This window comes from Phalangium opilio, unplaced genomic scaffold (genome assembly GCF_054372755.1).
Source record: "Phalangium opilio isolate 3A_F unplaced genomic scaffold, DU_Popi_V2 ptg000021l_1, whole genome shotgun sequence".
NCBI lineage: Eukaryota > Metazoa > Arthropoda > Arachnida > Opiliones > Phalangiidae > Phalangium > Phalangium opilio.
This window is the reverse complement of record NW_028324153.1, coordinates 948,757-960,914: the sequence shown is the minus strand read 5'-3', so window position 1 is coordinate 960,914 and position 12,158 is coordinate 948,757. Positions and strand designations below refer to the sequence as shown.

The 12,158-nt window shown below is 38.9% G+C and overlaps 1 protein-coding gene across 1 annotated transcript; it reads right to left on the bottom strand.

Moving 5' to 3' along the window:
• Positions 1 to 10,868: 10,868 nt before the first annotated feature.
• Positions 10,869 to 12,158, bottom strand: LOC149696379 (uncharacterized). Its single transcript, XM_089867339.1, has 4 exons — positions 11,863 to 12,158; positions 11,515 to 11,729; positions 11,153 to 11,448; positions 10,869 to 11,079 (listed from the first exon to the last, which is right to left on the bottom strand). Exons 1-4 carry the CDS (start codon positions 11,936 to 11,938, stop codon positions 10,869 to 10,871), a joined length of 798 nt encoding a protein of 265 aa, XP_089723465.1. The 5' UTR covers positions 11,939 to 12,158.

Here is a 12,158-nt window from a genome sequence, read left to right as displayed (position 1 = left end):
AGGGAAGAACAATCAAAGGAGGATCTGTTTACGTCAACGGAAGACGATGGCGACATGCTAGCACCGCCAGAGACAGATAATCTTTTGGAGGATTTCAACAGGATTCTTCGAATTGAGGATGAGAAAGACGAGGAGGATTCAGATACACGAAAGAGGACGGCCTCCTCTTCAGAATCGGAAGTCTCCTCTTACCAACTATCCCCTCAAAATAGTAATTCTGCCCCTAAGGGAAGTTCAACTCCCTCTAATTTCCCTCCTCAAACTGGGATTGATTCCCTTGTTCCTTCCAAATCAGAGTCCACAAATGTTAAGCCTAAAGTTAGTTTTGCTAATACACTACCTAATCCTAGTGTCAGAACAATAGGAACCCAAACCTCTCCGTCTCAACAAGTCCCATCTAATATGACTGAGGAAGAATTGAGAGCCTTTATGTTACCTTTACTACGAACATTGGCAGATAATTCTAACCAAAATGTAGCAATACAAAAAGCTCTAGCTACTAGTTCTGATAGGTTAGTTAGGGATCTACCCATGTTAATAAATAGAGGTTCAACTCCTCAAACGGGAAAAGTCCCTATTGAACCGCCAGAAAGGTTAGCCTTTATGGGATCGTCTAACGATAATGCCACTGAATTTTTAGCTGCTTTTGAGGAGTATGCTAAATTTCACAAGCTATCGAATGAAGAAAGGTTAGCTGCATTGCCTCTCCTTTTAAGAGGACGTGCCTTGTATTGGTACAGGGATTTAGTCCGTCAATATGACGAAATGTGTAGCTTAAGACCTTCCCATCCTCATTTAACTTTATACGTTTAAGAGACATTTTAAGGTTCAGTTTAGAGATTCCGAAGCTGACTCTAAGCTTAAGATAGAAATTAACCATAGAAGTCAGAAAGATAAGGAGTCGGTAGAGGATTTCTTCGGGGAAGTTATGAAGCTGAATCTAGGGATGACTCATCCCCTCTCCGAAAAGGAATTAGTTCCTATAATAAAGAGTAATTTAAAGGACGAGCTTAGAACTCCCCTCCTTTTCTTACAATTTACCACTATGGAACAATTAAGGAATTCTTGTAAAACTATAGAAAAGGATATTGAAGTCAGGAAAAAGAATGCTGAGAAAAGGGAAAAGAGGAAGTCACCCCCTAAACCTAAGGTTAAAGCTGAGTCTTCTTGCCCAGCTAATAAAGGCTCTGCCCATAATCAGTGTTCCCCCGGGCATTGTCAAAGCCCTTGTCCTACTTCCCCATCACATCCTAAATGGGAATATCCCTTGAAACCCTTAGACTCGAGATCGCAAGTAAGAGCTCAAAATACTTCAAATAGAGGTCAGCGATCTTATAATAGATATTATAATCAGAGATCTAAGTCCCCTGGTCGTCAGTTGGCCTTGTCTTACCCCTCTACACGTACGATCACCTGTTACAGTTGTCAGGAACCTGGTCACCTTGCACCTGACTGTCCATACTCAAAGATTATCCAGTCGGGGGAAGCCCAGACGGGAGAGGTCCCACGTGGTCCCTCTCCCGGTGCCCAATAAATTCTCCTAACAAGAAGCGTGTCGCGTTTCCCTTAAGGATTGAATCAGTCAAGAAAGGTTCAGTTTATAAAAGGGTTACAATTCCTGTTACTTTTGAACACGCGACAGTTCACGCTAAATTAGATAGCGGGGCCGATGCCTCTTTTGTTAGTCTTGACCAGTGGCAGAAAATTTGTAAACATAGAAATTCTTCAGAATTACCTGAAGATGAAAAATTAGACTGTGTAGTTTGGGGCGACGGCCGTTATACGTTTACAAAAGGTTCTCACGAGTTAGAATTTACTCTTAAGTCAATTGACAGTGAGAGACAATTCAAATTTAAGTTCTACATAGTTCCTTCCCTTAATAGTGACTTTATATTGGGTCAAGATTTTCTTGAAGAAAACAGGGTCAAATTAGATTTTGAGTCATCTCAATGCTTAGTGGGTAACTTAAGGATCCCTTTTTCAATTCAATCAGAAAAGAATCCAATAGATAAGGAGATTGTAGAGAATATTAGGGACGCAGTTTCCGCAGCCCCTATTACTGAGGAACAACGTCATCAACTAGAAACCCTTTTATTGAAATTCCCTGAGTTGTTTTCTGATAAAGTAGGAAGAACAGGACTAGTATTCCATGAGATTCACACGGGTACTAGTCCGCCCATCAAATCTCAGCCTTATCGAGTTAATGACCAGAAAAGGAAAATAATAGAACAACATGTAAGGGAAATGTTAGATGACGGGATAATTAGACCCTCAGTATCTCCTTGGGCTTCGCCCGTAGTTTTAGTTGATCAAACAAAACGGGGTAAACCCTATAGGTTTTGTATTGATTACAGAAAACTAAATCAAGTTACCATCAAGGACCCTTATCCTTTGCCTAATATAGAGGACATGTTAGCTAGGGTTGGAAGACCTAAGTACATTACAACCCTTGACCTTAAATCAGGGTATTGGCAGGTGGAAATGCACCCTAAGAGCAGAGAAAAAACTGCCTTCGTGACTCATATGGGAAAGTACGAATTTAATGTACTCCCTTTTGGGCTATGTAACGCCCCTAGCTCCTTTCAGCGTTTAATTGACGAGATCTTTAGGGACGCAGATTACTTCCAATTAATAGACTATTTAGACGATTTAATCTCGCTTAGCGAAGATTGGGACCAACACTTAACGTGTTTAGAATATGTCCTCAATAGATTAAAGGAAGCGGGTCTCACCCTACAGTTAAAGAAATGTCGTTTCGCTCAGAAAGAAGCTACCATATTTGGTCACATTGTAAATGAAAAAGGGGTGCATATAGATCCTTCTAAGATAGAAGCCATTCAAAAATTTCCTCCTCCTAAAAATATTAAGGAAGTTCAAAGATTCAGGTTGGCATAATAGGTTTATTAGCCACTACTCCCAAATAGTAGCTCCTATTAATAAGCTTAAAAGGAAGGATCAGAAATTTGTTTGGGGATTCGAACAGCAACAGGCGTTCGAAAAAATTAAGGAAGCCATTTGTAAGGCTCACCCCTTAGCTTCCTTTAGAAGGGATTCCCCGTGCATCGTAACTACCGATGCTAGTGATGCAGGGTTAGGTGCCCTTCTTTCCCAAATACAGGATAATATAGAAGTCCCTATAGCTTATGCTAGTACAGGGCTAAAAGATGCTGAAACAAGGTACTCCACTAGCGAGAAGGAGTGTTTAGCCACATGTTGGGCTGTCAAAAAGTTTAGGCCCTTTCTAGAAGGTCGTAAATTCACTGTCCTCACTGACCATCAGGCTCTACAGTGGTTGTTTAACATAAGGGAACCCAATTCTCGTCTAGTCAAATGGGCAATGTACCTTCAGACTTTTGATTTTACCATAAAACATAAAAAAGGAGTAGAAAACGTAGTAGCTGACGCTTTGTCGAGGGCCCCGATTAACGTTTTGAGCATAAACTTCAGTTCTTCTACTTCTAATTCTACTTCTAATTTAGATCAAACTAGTAGTAGTACTAGTCAAAATTCTACCGGTAGTAGTAGTATTTCAACTTCCTCTAGTGAGTCTGTTGAAGGTCGAATACGTCCTCCAGGTCCTAGATCCTTATACTCAGTTTTTACGATAGAAGATGTCAGAACATCTCAAAGGGAAGACCCATTTGCGTCCCCTATTATTAATTCCTTGCAAGGACCTAACCCAGTTGGGAATAAAATGTTTGAAATAAAGAATGATCTTCTTTATAGAAGACCGTACAGGAATCATCCTGAAAAGATTTATTTACCTCCTCGGTTAAGGCTAGAAGCTATGAGGTTGTTACACGACCACCCTTTATCAGCTCACAGGGGCAAAGATAAAACCCTTAGTAAAGTTACTTATAGATATTGGTGGCCCACTGTAATTAGTGACGTCCAAGATTATGTTAGAGGGTGTACTCTATGCCAACAATTTAAGGCTAGAAACAGGAAAAAGCCAGGGCTAATGCAACCCTCAGAAATAACAAGTCCTTGGGATCAAATTAGTGTCGACATAATGGGACCATTCCCTCAAAGTAGACATCACTACAAATATTTGATAGTTTTTGTCGATTACATGACTAAGTTTGTGGAAATGATTCCGCTTAAAACTATTACTGCTAAGACCTGTGTACAGGCTTTCAAGTCTATTATCACTAGGTGGGGAGCTCCAAAAGCTATTCTCAGTGATAGAGGGGTACAGTTTACTTCAAAACTTTGGCTGCAGACGTGCAGAGCTTTTAAAATAAACCCAAAGTTTACCACCCCCTATACTCCTAAGGGAAATCCCACTGAGAGAGTAAATAGAGTAATAGGCGAATTAATATCATTCTATGTAGGGAATCACCATGATAGATGGGATGAATCCCTTGACCTTCTTCAATTCGCAATAAATTCCGCACCCCATGAAACAACGGGTAGATCCCCTTTCTTTTTGAATTTAGGGCGGGAGCCACGTCTCCCTTGGGATTTAGATATTGAAGAACCCATTCAGGACAATGATGACCCCAGTCGTGATAAGGCTTTGAAGGTTCTTAAGGAACAATTAGCATTCAGTAATGAATTGTCTAAGTTAGCTAAAGCACATCAAAAGAAGTATTATGACCTTCGTCATGACCCTCTAGAATTTGAGGTTGGAACTTTAGTATGGATGGAAACTCACACTTTATCAAGTACGATAGGTCAGCTCATGAAAAAGCTTAGTCCTAAATGGGCAGGTCCCTTTAAGATAGTTGCAAAACACTCTCCCGTTGTTTACGAGTTAGAAGACGCTAACTCAGGGCAGAACGTAGGGAAAGTTAACCTAGAACATCTTAAACTTTATTGGACTAACGTAGCTGTCTTCGACAATGCCGGAAATGCCACCGTTTCTCAATCAGAAGTCGCTGATGAAATCGAATCTAGTCCTCCTCCGGATGGTGGTAGCGCGCACCACCAATCTGCGGAGACTTCTTCAACTACTTCATCTGAATCAACATCATCTTCTACATCACCGTCATCCCAGGACGGTCAGGAAGTTCATCAACCGATTCTTCCTGCAATTCCCGATGTCCCTCAAGCCTCGACATCAAGTACAATAGAAGATCAAGCAGAGGATCAACCGATCCCTCCTGCAGTTCAAGATGATGCACATCAACCTACAGATTCTGATAGTGAACCGGGCATGGCCCTTTTTGAAGACCCTCCTCTCCTCCTTTTTACCTATCATGATATGAGGGCTTTTCAGCTCGATCATCCCTCTAACGATAACCCGCCTTCTGCGGCAGGGGAGGCTTCCCCGTCTGATCGTGAATCAGTCGTGGTAAATAAGCTACATACGTCAACATCCAGTTTTTCAGAAGCAATTCGAACACCGGAAGACAAATCAACGTCTTCTGAACAATCAGTACAGGAACCGGTGTTACAGCATTCTCCCTCTTCTGGTTTTTCGGAGGAAATAGTACCTCCTGAACCGAATTCTATTTCTACAGAAGAAATATCAACCCATGAACAGACACCTCAATCTAAATCCCAATCACAGCGTGTGTCTGATAGCTCATCGACCTCGTTGTCGGAATCAATGAGAACTCCTCGTTTAAATAGGGCTACATTACCCGATATTTATTTAGAACCTTTTAAATTGGGATGGCGTCGAGAGGTATGTAAGAGTGCGACGGTTCAGCCCGGAGGTAATGAAGTAGACATCTACTATCGACCTCCTGATGATGATAAAAGGTTAAGGTCCCCTTATGAGGTTCAAGTTTACCTTAACAATAATAACATTAAGAACCTAAAAAGGGAATATTTCTGTTTTACCCGAGAACCAATCTCTGTTTTCCCTTGGGAATTTATTTCCCAAGCAACGAAAAGAAATTACTAATATATCTAATGTTAGATGACCGAAGGAGGACGTCCACTACCCACATACTTTGATCCTCCGGAAGGAGAGCCTAATATCACGGTAAAAGGGAGGCCCTTCGAGTATCAAGATTGAACAGAAACTCATTCATCACCAATGAAGATAAAATCATTTCCTATACCCCTGCTAATGAATTTAAGGGTTCCTCGGGGTAACCCTAAACTGAAAAAAAAAAATGTTTTCTATTCTATATTTTTGTATTATAAACAAGTTCCTAAAGAGGGGGGGGATGTAACATGGCTGCCAGAATCTTTGGAGCTTCCACTCCTTGGTTCTGGCAGGGCATCTAGCCTCCATGTTACAAGCCACTCCCCCTTCCACAGTTGTAATATAGAATATGTTATCAGTTGTGTTATCAGTTCTACAGTTGACTGTTGAAGAGACTAGTTCTCTCCTTTTGTAACATTGATACGGAGTTATATTGTATTAACCAAGTTGGGTTACGGGATCATTATCCCTTAGTTGTTATCGTTAATAAACTAAAGACGAATTGTCTTCTTATTTTGGACTATTAGTTAAATTATCATACGGAGGGTTACAATACGGAAAGAGTTAAAAAGCAGTCTATGTTTTTGTCTTTGTGTGTCCGTCCATTTTTACACTAGTGCGTCGCGTTAGCAGTTAGCCTTGTGTTGATGAGTTAAGAAATCATACAGAACCTTAATATTCCCTTTTTCCATAATATAAAGTGAATATGTGGAAGTATTTTTCGTAATTATGATGAATTTAGTACTTTTGTAGCTTTAAAGCTCTGTTTCATTTTGATATTCCTAAGATTTTTTTTAATATTGTTATTTGAAATGGCTGTTTATATATTACTTAAGCTATACTACATCTGTATATAGAATAATCCTTGGTTTAGTGATTTCATGAAGAAAACTAACACCTAAACTCTGGCGGGTATATCAAGTATTATCCGCAATGGGCTTAGTGAAACAAAGAGTAAATAATTGAGGCCTGAGGTTAAGTAAACTTTGGGCATTGATTTTCGTGTCAGAACCGAAGAGACATCAACGGTTCAGAGTGAGCCGGAAGTTAAATACACTCTTTAATAATCAGGTTAAGATTTTATAATAGAAGAGAAGATCATGGTGGCAATTAGAATAGTAAAAGGGCTAATGGTAAACGGGTATTAGCTACAGACTTTTTGTTCTCATTATGGTTCGCATTGACTATTAGTGCGTCTTGCTACAATTTAGCTTTGGTGTTATTTAACGTTAACATTCATGTTGGCAGACTAAGAATATTGTTAAGGTGAGACGAGACTATAGTGTTTACACTGCAAACCAGTTGTGAATGTAGCTATCACAATATACGGTAAACAGCTGAAGCGTAGACTTCATTACCTGTTCTTTTCCCCATTGACTGATTTCCATGTGTCCAAGATTTATCCTTAGTGGATGTAAAATGTCGTCTGCTTTACTGTATATTCGCTATGCTTGGAATACTGCTTCAATATTTCGTAAATTTTTACTTCAAAAAAGAGAAATAATTCCATATCGCGGTAAATAAGTTTGTAGTAGCAGACCTCTTGACTCGGAGAGGTAATATTTTGGTTTTCCCAACTTGTTTCTTTTACTTTACGTAGTTGGAAGGAATGGTGCTTGTAAGAAATTTGAAAAAGCTATTTCTACCAAATAATAGTGAACTTAAGGGAATTACTTCCAGATATGAATTTTATTTTCAATTGGTGTACAAACACTTAATTATTTTTTATCCATAAGTGTAATTTATATGCTCAGGAATGTATGGAGGAGTTGGAGTGGCTAGGTCAAATCCTGATCGGCGTGAAATGATCTAAAAAAGGACTCGCCTTATGTTTTTTTAAATTTATTTTCAATTGGTGTACAAACACTTCAATTACTTTTTATCCATAAGTGTAACTTATATGCATTAAATAAACAACAATGGACGTGATCTCCGTGGTATTTACAATTTAAATTGGGGCTTTTTGTGCAATTCTTTAATTTGGGACAAAGCAAAGACTCGGGCGTTTTCCACCTCAACCCCGAGGTATTTCGAGAGTATAGTCAACTTTTCAAGTCCCTTCGTCCAATAAACGCTGGCTACACCCTTAATCTCCTTAAAAATATGGGGAATGTCGCTATACTCATAGTCTCCGTCATCCCACTCCAGGGCTCAAATATTCCTAGAAATCCAGGAATTTGTCCTTTTTTCTCGGGGAGTCTGTTGGTTGTATGGAAACGGTGGTTTAAAAACGAACACCCCAGTTTCATTAGTTCCATCGATTTAGTACGCCAATTCCTTTAAGATATATCCGTTCTTTGCCCGTAGGAAGCTGACCTCAAGAATGCATGTCTTTTCCGTACAGTTCATCATTTTAAGTTCTATTAGTGTAAAGTTTCAATAACAGTTCTAATGATATTGCTGTTATAAGATGTTACTTACATCGGCAGGCCAACTTGATCACTAATACCGTCCTACCGCATTTCTCTTCTCTTTTATACCCCCGTTTGTTTACTTTACACCCAAAGGGGTCAATAAGATTTTTCACATTAGTTTGAAATTTTACAGAGCCCCATTGCAATATCTGAAAACCATTCTTCCACCCTTTACTGTATTAATTCCATTTCAATAAATAAACAATCGATTTATAAATTATCTCGAGAAATAAACTTTTCACGCTACCGCTTATGGATATACCAAATTCCCGGGAAAATTTTCGCTCTCTTGGGTTCGTCGTTCGAATTGGGGGTGATTTTATGTCGTTGGCTGATAAAATGCTATCGGTACTTGCGAAGAATTATCATGGCGTTGAAATTTTTGATTTTACGGTGAAATTTTAGAGTTCATGTTTTGACTAAAAGTACGGTTTGGGGTTCGAGAGTATTGCCGTAAAAAGACCACTGACACGCCGCTCGCCATTTTGGGGTCTCGGTAAACGGACCCCAGACCCCCGTTATTTTGAACTCTCAATTTCCTATTACTGAGGGAATACGCGATGAAATAATGTCTAAAACCAACCCCAGTTTCAACATTAAAAAAAATTAATAAACAATTAAGACTGAAGTGGCAGATATTAATCAAAAATGTCTTGATTAGAACCAAGACTTAAAAAAGTATCGATAAGACGAAGGTTAATCCTTGACTTAAGGTTCGGATATTAATTATTCTTTTTAATTGCAACTTAAAGGCATGCTTAAGAAAAAATTACCGTTTTCCGTTGAAATAACTTATTTTCCTGGTAATCAATTTCAAAAAGTTACTTATCTCGGTTTTTCGGGCACAATTCACTTCCCCCAAAACATTTTATCATTACATTAATTACTTTTGAGAGATAACGTCTCAAAATAGCTTTAAAACAATAAAAGAGTAAAATAGCGGTTCGTTTAGCCATGACCAAAACTTTAAATTAGTGTTGCCAATGTTAGAAAGTGGATTTTCCCACTTCCATTTGACATATTTCCCAACCACATATATTAATATCAATTTTATAGAGAAAAACGTGATCTATCTAACGATTAAAGGTTTGTTATCATGGGATTATTGTAACTCTTGCTGAAGCTTATTCCCCAATGGTATTGTATTAAGCAACACCTAAAATTGGCATCAACTTAAGTTGTTTAGTCCGATATGGTGTGTATATAGGTTCATATCTTTCATCCACGTATTCCTACAATATTTGGACCATTTTTATCGTAATCCTCGATATTCAATCTACAAATTGAGCCCTTTTAAAAGGAATTTAAGCCGCCCAAAAATTAGCTACAATATTTTAAAGAAAAAATAGAATTGTTCACATTTACCAGTACCAACCCTAGTTTAATAAATATTATTCTGTAATTTAATTAAGATAAAGTTCTGTAGGTTAATGAACCTAATGAGTAAGTTACTGTAGTTTATTACTAGATTGATTTTATTTATAATAGGAATGCTATTTTTTAAACAATGAAAAAAAACCCCCAAAATTCTAAATTAGCTGGGGGCATCTTATAATGAATATAGTAATACTAATTCTTGTCACTAGAGAGCTACTACTGAAGGCTTCAAAGTTCAAACTCTCTACAGAGGTGGGTGGTGATAAATTTTCCATTGTTCTCTAGTAATAATAACAGCAAAACTAGTTAATTAATCGCGCTTGCTTTTAAGCAAGAACAAAACTCTGACGTTAAACACTCAGACTCTCTCAACTTAATCATGAATAATGAAAAAAAATAGTTTAGCTTTTAAATACCCGGTAAACAGTCAAGGTCGACTTTTCATATCAAATTAGTTACATTGTTTCCTCGTAATGGAGTTAGTTGAAAATAAATACGGGTCGCGTTTATTTATTGCTAATAGACATATTCATTTATTACAAACAGAGAAACTAAGACACAGGGGCGGGGCCACCATAGGGGTATTTATCCTCCAGAGTTGGTAGTGCGAGTTGGTTAGCTTTCCTCCGCCTGTAGTGAACTCGGGTGAACTCCGGCCCTCTGGCGTTGCTTCTTGGCGAGAGGGAGACGGGGTACTCCAATGTAGGCCTCGCCCCCGTGTCATGGTTTCACTGTTTGTGATATAAGAATTTGTCTATAGTATTTCTTTTTATGAGAGCAAATTTAATACCCATAACTTACTTGGCTCCCTACCTACCTTCATTCAGTCGTCTTAATATCGATTATAAGTTACATTCTGGCTTTGAATAGCAAAGTTTTATTTGTTTCTACGTATAATTTGCTAGAAATTTTAATTTTGTTTGTGCTTTTTTTTGAAGTTATAACTTCACTTTTTCAGTGTAAACGAGTCGGAATGGTCATAAATATGACGTCAAATTGTTACGAGTAAACCTCGCGTGACTCCGACTCGACACCTCATTTGCCAGTTTTAATTGATATGATCTTAAGTGCGTAACAGGCTCTATACAAGTTAAAAGAGTACAATTTAAGTGCGAGGTAAAATGGAGTGATTTCGAAGTATTTTGTATTTTAGAGAATTTCCAATTTTGTCTACCGAAGCATTTAATTTTCGTCGTTTAATAGAATAAGTTGAAGATTATTTCGGTTATGAGAACGGCGACGGTCGTTGACAACAGCATGAGAAGAAAGTAGAAAGAAACACTGACGCTACTCAAATCCAAGGCAACCGCGTCTTTCAACGGTCTCTTCCATGTAATCCGTTCAATTTTATAATGCAATTGTAAGTCGTGATATTTGAAAATTTGCATTTCGAAAATGGGTGCCACGCTGCGATACGACATTCAATTGTCAAGACTGTTAAACATTGCTTTGATAAAATTTAGACTGACCTCAATTGGACGTTTTTTCGATTTGCGGACTTTCTCTCATCCAAGAGGTGTTGAAAACGAGGTATAAGTAGTTGAGAGAAATACCGTCTCGCGAAAAATGAAGTCCTCCATTGTCCAGCAAGAATTCGTTCGATTTCGAAGAGCTGATCATACCGGGCAGCTGAGTGTCCTGCACGATCATGGCTTTCTTTCCAGAAATAACGGGAACTAAGGCCTGAATTGAATTTAAATCCGGTGGCGAGTCGTAAAACATTTCCTTTGGATTGAGTGCGTCGAACCATTCCTTAACAACTGGGTCGTGTTTTGACTAAAGATACAAGACAGTGACCTCTGAAGAATAGAGAACTTGTCTCCAAGAAGGCTAGATATGTACCAAATTTTCCAGATACACAGCAGTGGCATATCTTATCATTACAGGTGGAATTCTCGATTTGATCAAGTCCGAGAGAGAATCAACGGGATTGTAGCTTTCTGTCGTGAATTCCGTCCGCATGAAACAACCCAAGAAAAAGAGAATGAAAGTGGCGCAGATCATCCACGACGCGGCCAGCAGACGACAAGTAATTTGGGGCAAAACGAAGGGAATCGCTACGGAAGGAAATTACGACGTTAGCTCGAATGCCCGATTAAAGAGCCGGCCATTTTTCGTAATGAAGAGGATCACAATCCAAGTACGAAACTGGCTCTCGGAAGAGTGAATTCTTTTCACTTAATCTCTTACCTTCGGCGCACAAGAGCGACGCGTTGTCCCAAACATTTTCCAGGGATTCAAGAGCCAGGTTTTTGACAGTCTTCATGGTGGGCAACAGTTTGTACTTGTTGGTTACGATGGAGTGAACGACGAGCAAAAGCGACAGAAGGACCAAGGTTGACACCGTTAAAATCTCCACCTAATTGAACGCAGAATATAGTTCAATGACTCGAGCTTAACTTCTTAATAAGCGTCGTTTACGTCGGTGTCCATATTTAAGAAGGACCAGGAAGTGGACGTGACTGTCACTTGGGGTTGGGACACGA